Source organism: Xyrauchen texanus, chromosome 3 (genome assembly GCF_025860055.1).
Source record: "Xyrauchen texanus isolate HMW12.3.18 chromosome 3, RBS_HiC_50CHRs, whole genome shotgun sequence".
NCBI lineage: Eukaryota > Metazoa > Chordata > Actinopteri > Cypriniformes > Catostomidae > Xyrauchen > Xyrauchen texanus.
In genome coordinates, this window is record NC_068278.1 from 37,181,312 (window position 1) to 37,204,015 (window position 22,704).

General features: G+C 41.7%; 1 protein-coding gene across 1 annotated transcript; it reads left to right on the forward strand.

Moving 5' to 3' along the window:
• The first annotated feature begins 7,671 nt into the window (after window positions 1-7,671).
• On the forward strand, window positions 7,672-22,379 carry LOC127629520 (calcium-binding protein 7-like). The gene is made up of 5 exons (XM_052106604.1): window positions 7,672-8,679; window positions 10,109-10,252; window positions 11,295-11,407; window positions 17,792-17,939; window positions 18,907-22,379. Exons 1-5 carry the CDS (start codon window positions 8,571-8,573, stop codon window positions 19,032-19,034), a joined length of 642 nt encoding a protein of 213 aa, XP_051962564.1. The 5' UTR covers window positions 7,672-8,570; the 3' UTR covers window positions 19,035-22,379.
• The last annotated feature ends 325 nt before the right edge of the window (window positions 22,380-22,704 follow it).

Sequence of the window (22,704 nt, forward strand, 5' to 3'; positions counted from 1 at the left end):
GTTTACAGGTCAAATTCTGCTGCACATATACAGTACACCAATACACACACAACAAACGATTTGAGGTTTATTTTTAATATTATTTAAGGACATACATACAAAATATATAGGAATAGGAAAAATAATACATCTCTAATCATCTCCAGTGTGGTGCAAATTGTGCCACGGCTGGTACAGCTACAACCCAATATAAATTGAACTGAAGGGGACAGTGAGGACATTTAGGACATGGTATTTCACGCCGTTTTGAAAGGACACCGATGGAGAGAATTGCTTTGAAGTGATTAATTTGTGGTGGACACCTTGCCGTACATCCCCAATGCCAAGCTGAGTATTTAATACATTGTTTAAACAGCGACAGCTTTAACCATCACACAATACTTAACACTGTATTTCCCACAATCTCACATTTAAATGCTTTATTTATTTTTACAAAATCAGAGTTAGTATTGTATTTTTGCAAAACATCTTAAATTTAAAACAGAATAAAAAACAATATCACTATGCCATAAGCAAGTCCACTTAACACTGAACTGTGAATTTACTAATCCTTGACAAGATTTTATATAAAGAGGCTATTATGTGTCCCTTGATATAAAGTAGCTATTGAAGAAATTGTGTCACATGAGTTATAATTCATAGACAAATCAGTAGAAATGTAAAGCATATGGTTTATAATTTGTGAGGTGCACTTTTTTTTAATCAAACTAAATAAAAACATTGACACAATGGAAAAGATTGCACTGTGCACATGTAAATAAGAGGACAATAATGAAGTAAGACAACAATGCCAGCAGTGAGTTGTTACACCAGATGTGTATAATGATTAGATGAAACAGAAGAAGAGTCAATGCCTATCTTATTTTACCAGCTTAATCCGAACTTCAAACAAATGCCACTGTTCCAGAGCAACTCTAAATAAATTGTAACAGTTGAAGTGTTTTAATTGCATCATAAGGACATTAAGAGACTGTGGGAGTTCTGTAAGACCTAAGAACTCATGTGAGTAAAACACAGAGCAAACAGTAAACTAGGATTTTCTAGGGCAGCGTCCATGCTGCCATGTCTGCAATGAGGCAGCAGTGCTAAAAATTATAGCAAAAATTATTTCAGCAACCAACCCATAATTCTTATGGTTTACTTGTTGTCTTTAATATGTACGAGGGAGCCGTTAAAATCCTAAAGGAGAAATTCTTTATAAATACATATTTTTGTGTTGTTGTGTTGTATAGCAGATGGTTGTTGAGGTTGAGATGTTGATTGCGTATTATAACTAGAAGCTTTGTCCTGTATGCAGTGGTGTTACTGAGCATTTAGAAAAAAGAGACTGGCCAAAGGATTTCAAAGTGATTTTTCTCCACATGTTGTTTTGATCAAAAACAAATGTTATATTTTGCTACACTTTTTTATTTTTTTTTAATTAAAGTGATAGCCAACTACATTCCTATTCAATTCAGGTACACATTTTTTCCTGTACTGCCATAGCAGTGACCTCACTGAAAGGTAAAGGTAGTGCCATACATAGCAAGTGACTGATGTTTAGGAATGATGTCATTCAAGTTTGGACTGATTGACCTTAATAATATATTCAGAAAAAATATCCTGCAGATTAGGGTGTTCTGAGGTATGATTTTTATTTTTATTTTTATGTCAGACTGATTTCATACTTATTTGCATTGTGTCATAATTTTGTTCTCCTGGGAGGCAGAAATTGAAATTGGGCACATTAGTGGTAGGTTTATGTGTTCACCTTAAACCTTATGTAAAATACATTCTTAAAAAAAACACTTCACTTTCTAAGTGAGAGCAACACATATTTAGGATAATGGTTTGGAAATTACAACAACCTGATCATTCATACTCTATCAAAGTTTATACAGAGAAACTAATAAAATTATAACTAGGTATCAAGGTACTGACATGTGCCTACTATTAATGATTAACTATGGTAGACAAAAATAATTATACAATTGTTCATAATGTTAATCATTTAAGTGCATGCTGTAATAGTCAATTGATTAAACCTCTTTCACAAAATAATTATTAAGAGAATCAGACTCAAACCAGAATAATCAGTCAAACTATCACACAGATAACATTATTAGTGCATAATTCATGTTATCAAAACTAGTTGAGCCTCTTTAATGGGTTAATTTATCTGAGTCACCTTTGTTTGATACAACCCAAATCATTACTGGGCTGTAATGAATCATTGCCCTCCACATAACACTAAATCATAAATCTCAAGCAAATATGCCTTATTGGAATCATTTGTTAGTAGGGAATTTAATTTAGAACTCTGCATAAAAAACAACAGTACTTAAAAATTAGACCAGAATAGAAGGGATTACAAGAGGCAAAAACTTTTATTTCACTCTTTTGAAAAAGCATGACATTTTCTAAATGTAGTTTTTTCTTAAAGGAATATTTCAGGTTAAAAACAAGTTAAGTTCAATCGAAAGCATTTGTGGCATAATGTTGATTACCACTAAGACACTTACAATGGAAGTGAATGGGGCCAATTTTCAAGGGTTTATAGGCAGAAATGTGAAGCTTATAATTTTATAAAAGTACTTATTTACCCTTTTTGATTGGTAACTAGTAGCAGCCCCTAAGATGCAAAAACAGTGGGACTAAGTTGTGAAATTTTAAATAATACCAAACTATAGATAATACTATATGTTATACTATTATTAAAAAGTATTTATAGTATTTATACTAAATAATTTTATTTTTATTAAAGGGGTCATGAAGTGTTTTTTTTAAATAATTGTTTTTATCTTCCCTGAGGTCCAATGATATTGTTATAAAAGTTATTTTTTTTAAGTGCCTCCTTAAAACTTCAAAATAAACACACACTGTTATGATTGGCTAACATCATACAGCCCCTCACACTGAGAAAACTCAATTGGAATAGAATGAAACTCAACATTATAAAACAAAATTGCAAGGATTACACATAATGTACATCCAACACATTTCATCCAAATATATTAAATTGCTCATCTCAAGCACAACAGCAAACACTCAGCACCATAAACTATCAAACAGTCATGATATTTGAAATATTCATGAATGAAAGCATTTACTTATGTTTTTGAAGAGTTTTTAATGGCCCCATCCTTCAATAACAGTAAATTTTGCAAAGCTTGAGTCACATTATGACTGTTCACAAGCATCCATGTTGACATGAGCCAAACAAATTTCTTTTGAAAATGACACATACACCTGAGACAACCCCTTTAAATTGTTTATTATGTTTCCAGGAGTGTTGGTTATTCCTGTTTTTAAAACATTACAGATGTTCCATCAGAAATTAGCATAATTAATTCTGATTCAAAGTAATGGCCAGCATCATCCAATCACTGCCAACCACTTTAAAATACAATATTCCATTGGAAAATTTATAATCTATGTACTGATGAACATTATCCCATGCCTGCAAAAACAAGTTGAGTGGTCCATACATCATCTGTAGCCTGAGCTTTAGGATGCATCCTTGCTCTCTTGCTTGCTTTTTTTCTCAACCTCCAGTGTGCTGCCTTTCTGCACTGGTCTTAGAACAGTTTACCTTATTTTCACTTAACTCCATATACAGCCTCTGAAAGCAATTTTAAATATAAATGAGCAGACAGTCCACGTACATGACTATTGCGTTTAACAGTGTGATGTTTCACAATGAATCGCTCAAATTTAAAATATCTGCATATCGGATAAAACTAGAAACACTAATCTTTCGATTAAAACAGGTTTCAATGTAAAACTTAATTAGGTTTCTTAACAGCTGTAGATTTGTTGCCGTTTCTCCCAAAGACAAATTCAGCTGTTATCGACGTCATGTTGTTTGGTCACATGACTATTTACATGTAAAGCTTATTCCTTTAATGACAGCACAGAGTCTCCTGAACTGAAATCAGTCAGTTTAAATGAAATGAAATTATGTATTGCGTTTAGTGAAGGCAAAATACAATGTCCACCCATGTGGAAGTGGGGGTCGCAGGAGAATAAAAGCTGGTCGCGTTTCAATAAATGTTTCTATAAAGGCTTAGCAATGAAGCCTTGACATGAGCTGGTGAAGACCAAACCTAAAGATCATCAAATACAATAATGCAAGGAAAAGTAGCACAGACCCACTGTAGCATGCAATTGTCAGTATGTCATAGACAGCAATATTCTGTTCAATAATAAGTGAGCTGTTTTCTCTATTGATAAACTGTTTACATTTTGAACACATGTGAATTACAAACATAAAGAAAAGAAAAAGTGCCACTAAACAGCCATCCGTGTAAATGCTCTCTAGGCAATTACAGAGGCAATCCATATTTCCAAAAGCATTTTAATAGCAAATAGTTATGATGCAATACAGGTTGCCTTTGTGAGGTTTTAATGTATCTCTTCAAAATTTTCAAAGAAAGTAAACAAAATGGTTGATAAGTACTTTATCTATCAGACAATGTTAAAACAATGAGCATCATGAGATATCCCTTTCAAATTCTTCCTTTTTCTTATTCCAAATTGCTATAGTACTGAACAGTTTCATCAGTCCACAAGACTATGGACTGATAGAGTTTGTTGGGAGATTTCAATGAGGATGTGAATTATAAAAGCAATCCACAACACAGGCAATTAGACAAAATCAATATGTGCATCTCTACTAGGAGTAAGAAGGGGGAAATAAGAGTGTTCTCTCTCTCTAATCAAATGCTCATCAAATGCTTTGGGTTTCTTTGAACATTTTGAAGTTACTCCAAAATATATACATAGATAATCCACCAAACAAACCCCAGCCAACATCAGTAATCCCACTGCTATTCTGCCCTCAAGCAAGGCACTCAAACTCAGGTCATTTCATGAGAACTTTGCCTGATCTGAAATTGATCTGGAATTAGTGTACTGTAAGACATCTTGGATAAAAATCAGAAATTGTGTGCTAAATGGCGATTGACTAATCAATCAAGAGCCTTTAACCCTTAAAGGAATAGTTCACCCAAAAATGAAAATTTGCTTATAATTTACTCTCACAGGCCATCCAGGATGTATCTGAGTTTCTTTCTTCATGAAAACGGAATTTAAGATTTTTAGGATTTCATTTCTGGCCTCCTCCTTTAGTCAAGTCAAGTGGTTTTTATTGTCGTTTCAACCATATACAGTTAGTACAGTACACAGCAAAACGAGACAACGTTCCTCCAGGACCATGGTGCTACATAAAAACAACAAAGGACCAACACAGGACCACATGAGACAACACAACGAAATAAAATACCTATATAAAATACCTATATATACCTATATAAAGTGCACATGCAAACATGTGCAAAAAGTACGGGACAGTACAACAAATGACTGACAATGAACAGGACAATAGACACAGTGCAGCGCCGACCAGTACTCAGTAGTGCAAAAAGATGACAGTTTCTAAAAACGTAAACATAACATACTATGAGATAGTGTTCTATGCACATAGCAGTTATTGGAGTAGCAGACAGTTATAAAGTGACAGTAATTAAAGTGCAACTCAGGACACGTGTGTGTGTGTGTGTGTCAAACCAGTCTCTGAGTATTGAGGAGTCTGATGGCTTGGGGGAAGAAGCTGTTACACAGTCTGGCCGTGAGGGCCCAAATGCTTCGGTACCTCTTGCCTGACGGCAGGAGGGTAAAGAGTTTGTGTGAGGGGTGTGTGGGGTCGTCCACAATGCTGGTTGCTTTGCGGATACAGTGTTTTTTGTAAATGTCTTTGATGGAGGGAAGACCATTGGAGACCCCAATGATCTTCTCAGCTGTCCTCACTATCCTCTGCAGGGCTTTGTGGTCCGAAACGGTGCAAGTCCCAAACCAGGCAGTGATGCAGCTGCTCAGGATGCTCTCAATAGTCCCTCTATAGAATGTAGTGAGGATGGGGGTTGGGAGATGTGCTTTCCTCAGCCTTCGAAGAAAGTAGAGACGCTGCTGGGCTTTCTTGGTGATAAAGCTGGTGTTGAGGGACCAGGTGAGGTTCTCCGCCAGGTGAACACCAAGGAATTTGGTGCTCTTGACGATCTCCACAGAGGAGCCGTCGATGTTCAGCGGAGTGTGTTCACCTTGTGCTCTCCTAAAGTCAACAATGCAAGTGGATGTACTCCATATTTTGACAGTCCAAAATGCATATTTATGGTGCATCAAAATAGTCCACATGACTCCAGTCGACAAATAAAGTTCTTCTGAACCCAAACAATTGATTATTTTTAGAAACAACTACAAATGTTTGCTTCCGTACATCTCTGTGACATGCGCTCATAAGAGGGATGACATTAGCTCTTTGGTAAGGTCACGGGTCACGTGGAGGAGTCAGGAAGCGCGTCATTGTTTACAAAAACAAAGACATAACACAACCTACTCGTAAAATACACATAAGTATTTTCTCAGGCACTTATTGTGTCTAAATAGATGCACAACTTACATAATTTCAGTAGTGCACCCAAATGACAATTGTTATACCATACTGTTCATGTGTTGCACTTGATATAGTATACTTCCATGGTGTTTATTCATCAAATAGCAATGTCAAATGTAAATCAAGTCAACCATTGAAACATCAGTGCCACCTTGAGGAAGAAATGGCATGTGAATTATGTATGTGTACATGCATATGGAATAGTGATTATTCACCATTGTTGTTAATTCATTGTTACATAGAAAATCAACGAGATATAGTATTTATTTGTATGAATACTGTATAGTACTAATTTATCTTGTAATAATAAATAAATAGATAGTATGATTTATTAAACTTGTATAAAAATGAAATAATCATAAAAATACTAGGTGTATGCACAACTACAAAAAAAAAAAAAAAAATGGATGAGGTACAGGGTTTTAAGGCTTAAGCAATGAACAGAGAATGAATAGATAATGAGGTGTATCTTCTCCACCATAAATGCATGATAACTAGCCTACTTACAGACTTTCTGATGGCAATTGTAAGAACGAAACTTGAGAAACATGGGGGAAGATTCAGGTGCGGCAGAGAGAGACCAGTGCTGAGACAAGCTGTCAAGCATTCCGGCATTATAAACTTAGACAGCTTCGACAGGGGAGCCCATTCTGTACCAGAATAATGAGCTGCCGTATGCCCTCAACAGAGTACACATGCATAACAGCGTGTTAACTTGGACTAACACAGGAAAGATGAAATATGCAGCATTTCTCTTTGTTTAAAATGCTTGATTTAAAGTTTGAATACCTAGACATAGGCTACATAAAACACGTCTTTTGACAACATTCCACTTTCTTGTGCATTTAGAATTTGTGTCATCCACAAAACAGATTTTTTTTTAAATCCTGCTGAGTAAGAGAAAGTGATTTTTATTTATTTTTTTAATGAAAGTGACCAACTGTGTCTAGGAGTCGTTCAGATCAAACGCGCTTTTGTGCTAGAAACAAATTTAGACGCAGCGCAACGAATTATAACAGAACGCAAAAACCTTGAAACGTGTTTTTAACAGCTGAAGTTCTATTTAACTTGACACAGCGTCTGAAAAACGCGGCGCTCCTGCGCGAGACGCTGAAAAAAGAAAACAACGCAGATGGACGCAAACCCGTGTTCGGTGTGAACGGCCCCTGAGCGCATTTGAGCGCGTGCATATAGAACAGAACAGTGGCTTTGGATGAAGGAACAGGCGCGCATTCGGGGATCACACCGCAAGGAGGACACAACAGCAAAGCAGAGATGTCTTTTATTTCTGTTTAGCATCTAGAGTTTACATACATAATTTGACATTATGCATTATTTTACAGGAACACGATGTTTGTCGGTCTGCAATGGATCCATGTTAATCGAGCAATCTATGTAATGTAGGTAGTCTACTTAACAAAGCCACAATTTCTCTTTATATACTAAATGGACAAAATGATTAAGATGTTCGAAATCTCGGTGACTGGAATGTTTCAACGTATTCTGACTGCTACAACGCGAGACAGCTCGACTACCTGTAGGATTGCATTGAGAGCGTAAGGGAGAGGTGATGCCCAGGAGGTAATGCGCATCAGCATAGTGTCACACTATTCGGGGTTTTTTCACACACGAACGGAGGTTTCTGTGCATGTCTTGCTCTTATGCACAATCCCCGTTAAGCACCAGGCGAATATAAGAGAGTGAAACCATCGTAGCCTAATCTCAAGGCGAGACGACATTACGTTGCTTCTGCACAGGCGGTGGGATGCTCCCCATCTAGCCTTCAAATGCAGTTGAAGATGTGCATACGCGGGGACATTTCCAGCCAGCTTCATTTCAGTGGCAATATTTTAATGTTTTATATTTGTACTATTTTTTATTCGTGACTGAATTAGTCCAATCATACGGCAATAGTTACTGATCTACAATCTGCAATCGATCGAGAGATCATTCTCGCATGTATCTGCAGCGTGACTAATCGCAAAGGAGCACAATAACAGAGGATGAAGACGAATCAAATGCGCGTTTTCAGGGTTTGCTTAGAGCTTTAGACAATTGCTCTTTAGTAAAGTTGCGGTTGCCAAACTACAGCGGTGCTATATGAAGATCAGGATCCAAGCGTTGCTTTACCCTCGCAGAAATGCCAGTGCGTGCAGTGACTTCTAGGTTCATGTACAAGGGACTTTGCTCAATTCCAGATATCCTCTCCTACAAGCCTCCTATAACCCTCCCCGAGGATGAAGTGGAGGGTAAGTGATATTTCATTGCTTAGTACAGAGCCGTGTTTTCTGACGCGATTGTGGTTCCAATACTTGGACAATTGCATGCTTTCAGCAGAGCTCCTGACGACAAGCTTTACTGCCTGGGTTCACAAATGAAGGCATGTATTTCTGATTTTTTTTTCTTTCTTACTTCAATAGGCTACACTATTCAGCCACGCAAAATGATTTAGTTTTTTGTTGTTTTTTATTAAATGTTCATAACACGGTAAGATTAAATCTGTAGTGGAGTTCAAAGCATGGCATTACCAACGGTGCAGGTGGCCACATATGCATGTAATACACAGGCCTATAGCTGACAATCACCTGGCCCTTCAACGAGACAGGCCTATTGTAATGTTTGCCTCTTTCATGAATACAGTAATGTGCAGGATTTCTGAACAATTAGTTCAATTATTCTAGTGGAAGCCACAAAGTGGTCCAACTTTCCAATCAGATATCTTGATAGATACCAAGCATAGCAGAACTGCAACTGCAATTAACCCTTAAATGCATGGGAATGTCACCAAACACTGTTACATAATCGGGTCTTTAGAGACCCAGCATGCTATCAAAAATGGATCAACAAAATGCCCAGATAGTGTAACATTTTCAATAATTATTTTCAAGACAATTAGAAAATAATAAAATCAAATATACTTTAATATATTTTAATGTTTTATTTTTCATATATAAAATAGATCAGGGGCGGACTGGGAAGAAAATTCGGTCCGGGATTAACGCGGCCGGCCCACCCGGAAAAGTCCCGGTCTCCCAATGGCCAGTCCGCGCCTGAAAGAGATAATGCAACAAATCAGGACAAAAACAGGGTTTGCTACTTTCACACTGAAATTTCATGAGGCACAAAAAGTGCAAAAGAGAGAGAGGTGTGGGCACAATTCCAAAAATGGATGAGGGTACAGGGGGTGAATTGAGGTATACGTTTAAGGGTTAAACAATAGGCATACTTATTTTATTTAATAAAAAACAAACAAACAAAAAACTATATTAAAACTACACATAACAATAGCTGACAATGTGAACTGTATCACAATATCAGTTTTGGTGGGGAAAAGAACATTACAAATCACAGTTTGCTAAAGTAACACAATAGTCACCTCAAAGGAAAATAAGCCTAAAAATCACGATTTTCCTATGGACTGCCATTGATTTCTGAAGTCACACAAAATTAACCTCAAAACAAACATGCTTAAAAATCAAGATTTTTCTAAACAGTGGCTTTCCTTAAAACCTGATCAAAGAGGGAAAAAGAAAATATATCATCAATCCCCATGCCTGGGTCTTATGGATAATATTGTCTGGTTTAACAGCATCAGTATGGAACTATGAAGAACTGGCATTTCAGTGAGTTTACAGCATAGTATGTTGTGACATGGCAATGTGTTTGGCACATCTGCAGAGATCCGGGAAGCCTTTAAGGTGTTTGACCGTGATGGGAATGGATTCATCTCAAAACAGGAGCTGGGAGTGGCCATGCGTTCTCTTGGTTACATGCCAAACGAGGTGGAGCTGGAGGTGATCATTCAGAGACTGGACATGGATGGTATATCAAACATCATAACATTTTCAGAAATATAATTCCTGATTTTAGACATACTGTACGTGTTTTTTTTTTGTTTTTGTTTTTTTATGTTTCAGCATGTGGTATACATTGTTATATTGTGTGATAGTCTCTGGATTAGTATTTAACTATCTTGTTTTGATTAATCCAAGTACTGCATCATACACTGTAAAAAGTGGTAACTTGTAATTGTTATCTTAAGGTTCTATTTCTACTTGATCTAGTATAATTACTTAAGTGGCTGTAACCTAATGTAGTTAGGTTGATTCAGTCATTTTAAATCATATTTTTGATTTAAGGGAATATTCTGGGTTCAGTACAAGTTTAGCTCAATTGACAGCATTTTTAGCATAACATTGATTTCCACAAATGTATTTCATCTCGTCCCTCCATTTCTTTAAAAAAATAAAAACAAAATGTTATCATTATCATTATAAATCCAAAAATGACAAAAAATTATGATTTAAACAACTTTACAGCTCAAATAATACAAGTGCTTTTATAAAATTAGAAGATTCACATTTCTGCCTTTTAACCCTCCAAAAATAGGCCCCATTCACTTCCATTGTAAGTGCCTCACTGTAACAAAAATATTATCTTTTTTTTATTTTTTAAAGAAAAGTAGGGACAATTCTAAATAATTTGTTTGTGGTAATCAACATTGTGACACAAATGCTGTCGACTGAGCTTGACATGTATTGAGCCCGGAATATTCCTTTAATTTAGATGTTACCTCTAAGTAATTTTTTAGGTTATGACATGTATTTTTTCTTAGTGTAGAAGAATTCATAAATTGCAAATATAGAGATTTTCTTTGTTTGTACACAAAACAACTGCAATAGGAAAACAATTTAGTATTTTAATTGTTATGTAACTTGCGAATCTTTGAACAAAGAACTGATGCTTTTGATAATAACTGAAAAGATTAGTGTCTGGTTGTTCTGCTGGATCAGCATAAGATTCAAATCTCCCACAAGAAAAGATATAGTGAAGCTGGCCTGAATTTTTGTAATCTGTTTTGCAGGTGACGGTCAGGTTGACTTTGAAGAGTTTGTAACACTTCTCGGACCAAAGCTTTCTTCTGCTGGTATGCCTGACAGGTTCCATGGAGCTGAATTTGACTCCATATTCTGGAAGGTAGTCTGTCAGGCATCAGCTTTTATTTGTCTCGTTTTCTGACTCCCTCTGATTACTGGTGGGAAAAAAAGATTATTCATACATTATTCACACCCTGCAATTAACTTGCAGTTCCCCTTCTGTCGCTCTCTCCACGTTGTGTCGGAGAAGCGACACTAGGGGTCTCTCTTGAGCGCCGATATCCACCTCTGAACTATGAAAAAAGGCCAATGAGAGTTGGCAGCCAGTATTTGCATGTCCCGCCCCCGGACATACGGGTATTTAAGCGGCGCAAATACGGGAGTTCATTCAGAAAATTTCTTCGGAGCCGATGGTCTGTCTGCTGCGAGTTTACACACCACTACGTTCCTGTTTCCTCTGATGATCTGCATGCTGTTGGATTTGACGGCGCACAACAGCGGCTTTCTCCTACTTTGCACGGCGTGCATTGTTGCCCCTGAGCGCTTCGACAGCGCAGACACACACACACATACTGTGTATTAAAAGAGTTATTTCCCTTAAAAGAGTGAATTTCTCTAAAAGAGCAAAACACAGCGGCGTTGAACGTCCTTTTCAGGACGCCGTCTTTTTCAAGATGCCCTTCCGCCCCTGTGTTGTTCCTGGATGCGGTAGAAGCCTCTCTGCTTCAGACGGCCACAGGCGCTGTCTCGTGTGTTTGGGCCACGATCACACCGAGGCAGCGTTTGTGGACGGTTCATGTTCTCACTGCGAGAACATGACCATGACCACGTTGCGGTCACAGCTTGCTTTCAACAGAAAGCAAGCCACCCCAGCTGCACCCCACATTGTTCCTTCTTCCCACGGGATTAAGGACGATGCGGTTGGCGCTGGGGGCGATTTGGGGGCGGCAGCGGGTGCAGTTTCGCCGGTAGCCCCGCGAACCTCCCGTTCCCCGACACGCTCGCTGGTCCCCGTCCACGCTCGCGGCGATAGCGGCTCGCCTCACGGCCTGGCTGTCTATCCTCCCGAGCCCGAAGCAGATGAGCTCGCCGCCGCATCGGAGATTGTGATGTCTCACTCTCACCACCCTCAACGGCGGAGAGCGCCACGGATACGGGGCGATTCCCCAGGTCGATAGGGCAGTTGCGTACCATCTATGCCCCGGTAGCCCTACCTCCTGGCGTGGCCGCACCGTACTCCCATCCAAGCCCTGTAGGACAACATCCTCGCTCAACACGAAGGCCTACAGTGCGGCTGGACGCGCTGCCTCCACCCTGCATGCGATGGCCCTCCTGCAAGTCCACCAGGCCAAAGCACTCAGAAACATGCACGGGGGTGGACCTGTTCCTGATGTGCTGCAGGAACTGCGCTCAGCGACCGACCTCGCCCTGAGAGCGACGAAGGCCACAGCGCAGGCACTCGGACAGGCGATGGCCACCCTAGTGGTCCAGGAACGCCATCTCTGGCTCAACCTGGTCGAGATGTGTAGGCCGACAAGGACCGCTTCCTAGACGCACCTGTCTCCCAGATTGGCCTTTTCGGCGACACTGTCGAGGACATCGCCCAACAGTTCTCCGCGGTGAAGAAGCAGACGGAGGCCATATCTCACATCATGCCCGCCGCGACACCTGCCGCTCACGGGCCCTGCCCGTCTGCTCGCCGAGGGCGTCCCCTGCGGCGAAGAAACCAGCTCCTGCTCCGCCTCAACCCAGGCCCAGCTCTCAGCCCCGGCGTCGAGCACCCGCGAGGCGGCGCGCGCCCCTGTCTCACGAACCCCCTCTAGGACCCGGAAGGCTCCCAAGCGTTCCTGAGACAGTCGACCCAGAGCCGAAGACGTTAGCTCCGAGGTGGTAAGACCGCTCCGTCCCCGGTGGAGGGCCGGGAGGAGAATCCTTTGTTTTTTCATTTGCCACACCCCTGACGGGGGCTGTGGTACCCACATTCTCAATAAAGAGCTATTTCCTTTGCCTCTGGGTCACCTGGCCCGCAAATGCCGTTCTCACGGCAATCTGCTTTCAGATTACGACAGTCCCGGTACACCGGATGCGGCGATCCCGCCTTCCGCCTGCCCACGACTGTCCTCCGGCCGGCCGGTTCAGACGAGTCCAGAGGACGCCAACATCAGACCTCCTCCTCAGTCACGAACCCGCCCCCTGCCGGGCGTGCGAAGCAAGGTAAGTGCTTTAAGTCTATTCTCAGCACCTCAGCCTCAGGCCGCAACGAAGCCGCCCGACGCTGCATTACCTGTTCCGCCCCGCTGCGAGGCCCCACCGGGTACGTCCAAAATTTCAATTTGAAATTTTCAATTTCAATTGCCCGGCTCAGTTTGCCCGGCTCCCGCCCCCCTTCAGGGGCGTCCGCTTTTCCGCAGTACACGGCGAGCATGCCAGTTCCCTGCGCACGGAAATCGCGACCCTCTTAGCCAAGGCCGCGGTAGAGCCCGTCCCTCCAACCAAAATGAGGAAGGGTTTCTACAGCCCTTACTTCATTGTACCCAAGAAAGGCGGCAGCTTACGACCAATCCTGGACCTGCGAGTTTTCAATCGGGCCTTGTTAAAACTCCCGTTCAAAATGCTCGCGCAGATAAATATTCTGGCTGGTGCTCAGCATCTAGATTGGTTCGCAGCGGTAGACCTGAAGGACGCGTACTTCCACGTATCAATTCTGCCATGACACCAACCCTTCTTACGGTTCGCGTTCGACGGCCAGGCGTTTCAGTACAAAGTCCTCCCCTTCGGCCTGTCTCTGTCCCCTCGCGTCTTCACGAAGGTCTCAGAGGCGGCCCTTGCCCCGCTACGAGTAGCCGGCATCCGCATTCTCAACTACCTCAACGACTGGCTCATCCTAGCACATTCTCGAGAGTTACTATGCACACACAGAGACCAGGTGCTCCGGCACCTCAGCAGCTTGGGGCTTCAGGTCAACTGGGAAAAGAGCAAGCTCACTCCGGTTCAGAGCATCTCTTTTCTCGGGTTGGAGTTAGACTCAGTCTCAATGACAGCACGTCTCACGAGCGAGCGTGCTCAGTCGGTGCTGGACTGCCTCGCTTCCTTCAAGCCAGGCACAGTGGTCCCTCTAAAACTTTTCCAGAGGCTCCTGGGGCATATGGCGTCCTCCGCGGCGGTCACGCCGCTGGGGTTGATGCATATGAGACCACTCCAGCACTGGCTCCAGACTCGAGTCCGCTCGAGTCCGAGACAAGCATGGCACCACGGCACGCATCGGGTAAGGATCACCCCCGCCTGCCTCAAAACACTCCGACCCTGGACAGACCTCTGCTTTTTACGGGCAGGAGTGCCCCTGCAGCAGGTGTCCTGACGCGTTCTGGTCACAACCGAAGCCTCCCGGTCCGGGTAGGGTGCTGGATCTACCACTGCCTGGAGTTGCTGACCGTCCTTCTCGCCCTCAGGAAGTTCCTCCCGTTAGTTCGGGACAAACACGTCCTTGTGAGATCGGACAGCACCACGGTGGTGGCGTACATAAATCGCCAATGCGGCGTACGCTCCCGCCACATGTCACAACTCGTCTCCTCCTATGGAGCCAGCAACGACTCAAGTCGCTGCGTGCCACTCACATCCCCGGCAAGCTCAACGTCATAACAGACGCGCTATCACGACAACGCCTGCCCGGCGGGGAGTGGAGACTTCACCCCCAGTCGGTCCAGCTGATTTGGGAACGGTTTGGCAAGGCTCAGGTAGACCTGTTTGCCTTCCAGGAAACCTCCCACTGCCCGCTCTGGTACGCTCTAACAGAGGCTCCCCTCGGGACAGACGCGCTGGCACATAGCCCCTCAGGGCTGCGCAAGTACGCATTTCCCCCAGTGAGCCTTCTTGCACCGGTGCTGTGCAAGGTCAGGGAGGACGAGGAGCAAGTCACGTTAGTGGCCCCCTACTGGCCCACTCGGACTTGGTTCTCGGAACTCAGGCTTCTCGCGACAGCTCCTCCCTGGCGAATTCCCCTAAGAAAGGACCTCCTCTCTCAAGGACGGGGCACGCTCTGGCACCCGCGCCCAGACCTCTGGAACCTCCACGTCTGGTCCCTGGACGGGATGCGGAAGAGCTAGCCGGCTTACCGGCGACTGTTGTGAATACAATCAACCAAGCCAGAGCCCCCTCCACCAGGCACCTTTACGCCCTAAAGTGGCGCTTGTTCGCAGATTGGTGTTCTTCCTGAACCGAAGACCCGCAGAGATGCGCGATCAAGTCAGTGCTCCTGTTCCTACAGGAGAGGCTGGACATGAGGCTGTCCCCGTCCACCCTCAAGGTGTATGTTGCCGCCATTGCCGCCCACCACGATCCTGTAGACGGCAAGTCTTTGGGTAAGCACGACCTGATCCTCAGGTTCCTGAGAGGCGCCCGGAGGTTGAATCCCTCCCGGCCAGGCCTAGTTCCCTCCTGGGATCTCTCGGTAGTCTTGGCAGGACTCCAGAGACCTCCCTTCGAGCCGCTTGAATCAATTGGACTCAGGGCCCTCTCTCTTAAGACGGCCCTGCTGATCGCTCTCGCCTCTATCAAGAGGGTCGGGGACCTGCAAGCGTTCTCTGTCAGCGACACCTGCCTGGAGTTCGGTCCGGCGGATACGTCTGTGATCCTAAGACCGCGACCGGGCTATGTGCCCAAGGTTCCTACCACACCATTCCGAGATCAGGTAGTGAACCTGCAAGCGCTGCCCCAGGAGGAGGCAGACCCAGCCCTTTCGTTGCTGTGTCCAGTGCGCGCCCTGCGCATTTACCTGGACCGCACACAGAGCACCAGACGCTCTGAGCAGCTCTTCGTCTGCTTTGGGGGATGGCAGAAAGGGATTGCTGTCTCCAAACAGAGGCTCGCCCACTGGGTTGTCGATGCCATCACACTGGCTTATCACACCCAGGCCGCGCCCCTACCCTTGCGGGTCCGAGCTCACTCAACAAGGGGTGTTGCGTCCTCGTGGGCACTGGCCAAGGGCACCTCCCTAGCAGACATCTGTAGAGCCGCGGGTTGGGCAACACCCAACACCTTCGCGAGGTTTTACAACCTCCGCGTTGAGTCGGTTGCGTCTCGTGTTTTCTTAGGTCCGAGCCTGTAGAACTCGGTAACACGTAGACCGACCGGCCGGGTGGATCGCTTGCGCAAAGCGCCCTTTTCCTGACGTCAAGGTAAAGTAGTGCGCCTTCTTCCCAGGGTGCCCCACTCCAAGTTGGGACCCTGGTCGATTCCTCCCCAGCCCTCCGGGTCCGCGGTTCAGCGGAGGAACCCGCCGACCCAAGCCACTGCGGGTATCCTGATGGCTACCCTGTACTGGTATAGGTGCTCCACAGGTAAAATAAGAAGGCCTCCTGTTCGGACTCCCCCTGTGTATAATTCCACGGTTCTGTCCCCTTACGAGCGGACCCCCGTGTCTCCCTTAGGCAGTTACAGCTGCCCCGGTCGCCGTGCTGTAGCAACTCCCCCCTTTCGAGGCTGGATCTACCACCGCACCATACTTGCCACACAAGCCCTAAGACGGCCGTGTGACGTGTCTACCACTTTTCCTCCCCAAGAAAAAGGGCAGGTGTGGTCTCCGCAGGGTCTGGGTAAGACCCCCTTCCCTATATGCGTGTAAGGGCCCCGGCCGTGATTGCTCTATGCGAGAAACATAGAGAGAAAAGAGGCCCAGCCAGGCTGGCCCGTTCCCATGTTGGCAAACATCGCCTTGTTCCCCTCCCAGGGTAACTAGAAGGATCCCGATGTTCTTATGGGGCATTGGGGAAGGGTACGTGGAGCCAGGTACAGACGATGCGCGGCACTGGATGAAATCCCTGCCCGCCTCCGTATCGGCGGTTCACGTACACGGTTCAGCGCATGGCAAGATTGGAATGGGTCCCCTAGTGTCGCTTCTCCGACACAACATGGAGAGAGCGACAGAAGGGGAACGTTTGGTTACGTATGTAACCCCCGTTCCCCGAGGGAGGGAATGACACGTTGTGTCTTTCCTCCGCCATGTCGCTGAACCGAGCCACTGTTGTGGCCGGACCATTTCCGGCTCCTCAGAAAAATCCTGAATGAACTCCTGTATTTGCGCCGCTTAAATACCCGTATGTCCGGGGGCGGGACATGCAAATACTGGCTGCCAACTCTCATTGGCCTTTTTTCATAGATCAGAGGTGGATATCGGCGCTCAAGAGAGACCCCTAGTGTCGCTTCTCCGACACAACGTGTCGTTCCCTCCCTCGGGGAATGGAGGTTACATACGTAACCAAACGATATTTCTGCCTTAATAATAGCATTGAATTAAAGTTAATGTTGAAAGCACATCTTCAGCCCATTGAAAGGCAATATTCTCTTAAATTTGCCATTTTTTAAGCCATTTGTGCATTTGCCACTGAGCACAAAGTTTTAATCATCATTTAAATGAAAAGTCATAATTTTAAACTTCGTTCCACTAATGACATTTTCATTGGAGTAATTTTGTCTTTTGTTCCATTAGTGTGACATGCAAAAGCTGACCGTGGATGAGCTGAAGAGACTCCTATATGACACCTTCTGTGATCATTTGACTATGAAAGACATCGAGAACATTATCATGACAGAGGAGAGTCACTTAAACAGCCCCGAGTGCCAAGTAGATATTGACAGTAAGTCCTCATATACTTACAATTCAGATGTGACAAACATGATATATTAACCTTGGCTGTTTGTGCCAAACATATTTGCTTCCTGTGTGTGTCCATCCATCAGTATCATTTTGTAGTGTCTGGGGCATTATCATGTCAATCCAAATTATCTGTCAACTCTATTAAACGCACAAGACAAAGAGGCTACTATTGCAGTGTTGGGAAACTATTTTTAGCTGAAATACATTCTGTTGATAGTCCTGGTCAAATAAAGGAGCCCATAAATCTGTTTGAAGCAGCCAGGACAGTGGGGTGTGTATCTGCAATCCTCATGAGCACATGAACAGCTTTGAAATGTGCTTTTATACTGAAGAGTAACCATTGGCAAGTTTTTGTGCCTGTTTGTAAGCAGCTTATATGTAACAGTAGCAAGCTGGTAGGTAGCTGTGCAGTGTGTAAACCTCACTCCCCTGGCTTCAAGAGGTGTATTAGCGACTGGCACGAGGGGCTGTAGCCTTTAGCCTCCCCGTTAATGCACATACCTCCCGTGACAGAGACGCCAGTTCGAGTCCCAAGCAGGACCGATAACAGTGGTGCCGTGACCCGGATAGGAGTGAGGTTTAGGGGCGTGAGTCTAACTGTAGCCAGGTCGTAGGTAGCTGTGCAGTATGTAAAACCTCACTCCCCTAGCCTCAAGAAGCACACTAGCAACTGACACTAGGGGCTGTAGCCTTTAGCCTCCTTGTTAGCGCGCCCGCTTCCCATGCCAAAGACGCCGGTTCGAGTCTCGTTCGGAGCAGGCCAAGCAGGACTGGTAACATATCCACATATTGTAGCTAATTAAAGAAAAGGAAAAATCAATCCAAACACATTTCAGTTGAAAGTTCAAGAATATGATGTTTGTTTTTCTTAGAAATGTTACTTCTCTTGGAAAAATCGAATTATTGTCCATAACTTTTTCTTTCTTTTTTTCGACTTGTCGTTTAAGCGAGCCCCATGCAACAAGTCAAGCATACGTGTGTGCGCAAGAGCTTGATTTGTGCCTTTGCAATCGCATTTATCATCAGCGTCATGCTCATCGCAGCCAATCAGATGCTTCGAAGAGGGATGAAGTGAACTGTTTCTTAAACCACCAATGACTGACAAAAGTGAAAAATGGTTAAAATGCAAAAAAAAGTACAATTATTTTCATTTCTAATTTGAAACGCTGCACTCTCATTGTACCATGAACTCAAGGTAAAGACAAACTGTTCTTAGGCAGGCAGAAGAACCATATAGAAAAAATATCATCTAAAACCATATAGTTAAAAAGTGTCACAGTAATTTTTTGTAGAAACACAACTGGAACAAGAGTGATGAATAATCACTGTGCTAATCACTGTGCTATGTAGTATTAAATGTATCCTGTCAGTTCATGTTACCAAATAGAGATAACACACATTTATTAAAATGTAGGACATTATTTGTAAAGTACTGTGTTGTATGGTTATAATCTACCTTATATACAAATCCCATGTCACGTTTTAAAAAATATTTTCCCAATTTGTAACAACGTAGTGTAGCCTGGTCATGTACAGTACATAAGTTACCAAAATGTAGTTGTCTTGGTATTGCATAGACCATAACATACTGTACATATTTTATCAACATATTTTACCCTTTGGGGATATTTGTTGATACAAACTGAATATGAGGGGGTAAAAAAAAAATTGGTTACACCAAATCTAAGTCATCATGAGTAGTAAGGCTGAGTAGGTGTAATTTTAAAGGAAATGAATGTACTAGGAATTTACCAGTAATAGAATATTTTGGAAAAAAATATTGTAAATTTGGTGACGATCCACAGTGTTATTATATTGAACCATCTATAAATTCGTGCAATTGTCTCTTGTTAACTTACAAAAAAAAGTATTTCTACCAGTCTTGAATCTCAGGATTGTTTATTGACAGATATTTTATTCATTTGTCTACTGGTTGTGTGGGAAAACACATTGTTAAATATGACTGAATATGACTGAATATTTACAGGCTATTCGTGTCATGTGTGCCAAGTAAATGTTTACCTGTACGTATACTGCAATATAACTGTTTTCAGTGTTATTATGTAATATGACAAATTTGCATGAAATTTTCAAAATTTTCATTGTTCTGGGTTGTTGTGTCAGTTACTTAATTTACATGTTATGTCAAGAACCATCTCATTTAACTCTTTTAACCTCTAAATTTGTTTCAAAATGATCCTGGATGACTGGGATTTTACAGGTTTAAATTCAAGGCTTTCACAACGTAATCCACAGGGAACGAAGCAGTGAATATACAGTATGTTTAAGAACAAAAGAGAGGTACTCAAAATTATTATTTAAAAGTTAACTGTATAGCTTTAAGTTTGGTGTGCACTAATGATAACAAGCAATATTTGACTTAAGCATACTCTGAAATAAATGTGCATTAAGCATCTATCTGTAATTTATGCATTTGTCAGCAATCTCAGTGCCTAAACAGTAAGTTGGATGGTATTGTTCTTTGTGTCTTAGTCTGGAGTCCAAAGTCAATATCTTTTGTGCACTTTTCCAGTAGTTAGTTCAGTGTTTGTGCTATTTCACAAATGATAAGAACAATAACTATTAAGAACAATAAGCATGCTTATTACTAATAGTAAGCAGGACTGTAATCAGATCTGCAAATGAATAAGATGATTGTAATGATAAGGATAATGAGGGATAGAGTTATCGTATTAACAAACAACTTACAGGGATAGTTCACACAAAATAAAATTCTGACATATGTTGTTCCAAACTATTAGGAATGGGTATTGATACAGATTTCCCGATTCGATTCCGAATCACAAGCTCTCGATTCCATTCCAATTTCGATTTGATTCAATATCGATTCATTTGAGAATATTTCAGTTATAATGTCCCTTTTGCTTATAAAATAAATACTCTCCCAGTTAATGCTGTTAATTATACAGAGGACCTTCTAACTAAGTACATTATTAAAATAGGAATTTTACCTATTATATTTTATTATTTTTTTTCATAATTTTGGCTTTTTAAAAATGATAAATAAGATATTATATTTCATATATTTGTTACATGTTTAATTGCATAATTTTTACTATTTACAAGTATTTACATTGATTTGTTGAACACGTGCCAAAACCAGCATGTTTCTAAAAAGCCTCTGTAGATGAGCGCATGTTAACTAGAGATACTCGAATGGCTTCATCTGATCTGTGCCATACATGATAATTAAATGTTTATTTATTAAAACAAATAGAAAGGATATTAAGACACATTATTCTATGACAAATGGGTCGCATTGATCTTGTCTTTTGACACAATTACACTGAACAACTTTTACTCTCAACATGCAGTGAAAGGATCTCGCTGCGGAATACTCCACCACTATACTACACAATCACTGGTGAGTGAAATGTAAAAATTAATATACATTTTAGTCACATAGCGCGAAATGTGGTTGCTAATGCGAGTGATTTCCTCTCATTTTAATAAAGGGTTGCGCCAGGACTTTAGTTGCGCGTAATGTAATCGATGCATCGGAAAATCTATATTTTTGCCCACCTCCATTCCAAACCTGTATGGATTTTTTTTTTTTTTTCCCATGGAACACATAAGATGTTAGGCAGAATGTAAGGAACTGGCAGCCTGTCACCAATCAAATGGTGAATGAGACTATCAATTAATTTTATAGTGAGCTATCTCTTTAAGGCTTCTGGATTAAAATTTTGTAACTATTTTAAGATTTAATAATATTATTAAAATTAAAGTATATATTTAAATATTATAGAAACATACAAAAATGTCAACATTGTTTCTTGCAGTTGCATGTATTTGTATATTTCTGCCAAAACGTCTTGTGTAATGAGAGAGTCAGCGTTTGTTCTCAAAATATGCAATCTATGCTTATTTGATGACAATTTACTGTGAATTAAAGTTATCATTTACATATATACAATTGAGAGGTATTGATTTCAGGACCTCAGAAACATATCATGCTTTCAATTTCCAAAACTCAAGCATTTGATCTAATGTGTATTTGTGAGACATTTTTTACACACTGTTTGGAGTCAGATTATTTAATATGGCAATATTTTTTTTTTCAATAAGAATAATAAATGAGTAAAATACTTAAGATTTTGAAAAATATATTTTTACTATATTTACCAGTATTTTTTAAATATTAATTTCATATCAATTAATTTAATCTCACATGGAAAATTATGGCATATTTGCTTAAAATGAAATCTGACTGCATTCAAATATACAGTATAATGGCTGATATAAGTGGGCAGTTACAAATTAATTAATGTAATTATATTAATGTAATGATGTAACAGTAATGTATACAACTTATGTAAATTTATATTGCATTAATGTAGCCCTGGAAATATTTTTTGAATCTATGATGTGCCAAAATGTGCTGTTACGATTAATTGTACCATGTGAACAACTGAAATAAAGCAGTGGTGCTTCTTGGCTTTTGCTAAAGTTATATATTTAACTAATACAACAAACTTGTATTTAAGAAATGTAAAGGAAAGTCAGTGTGTAAGGTATTAGATATAACAAATATCACTATTGTCATCACTTAAAAACATGCTGATTTGGTTGAATAGTCAGAAGTTTACAAAGACTTAGGTTGAAGTCATTAAAACAAATTTAACCATTCCACAGATTTCATATTAGCAAACTATAGTTTTGGCAAGTCTTTTAGGACATCTACTTTGTGCATGACATGAATAATTCTTCCAACAATTGTTTAC

Bases quoted from the DNA above. Each gene is read 5' to 3' on its own strand.
- LOC127629520 (XM_052106604.1), top strand. From the start codon at position 8,571: ATGCCAGTGCGTGCAGTGACTTCTAGGTTCATGTACAAGGGACTTTGC. The intron at 11,408-17,791 runs GTAGTCTGTCAG...TTGTTCCATTAG, and splicing joins TTGACTCCATATTCTGGAAG to TGTGACATGCAAAAGCTGAC. The intron at 17,940-18,906 runs GTAAGTCCTCAT...TTGTCGTTTAAG, and splicing joins GTGCCAAGTAGATATTGACA to CGAGCCCCATGCAACAAGTC.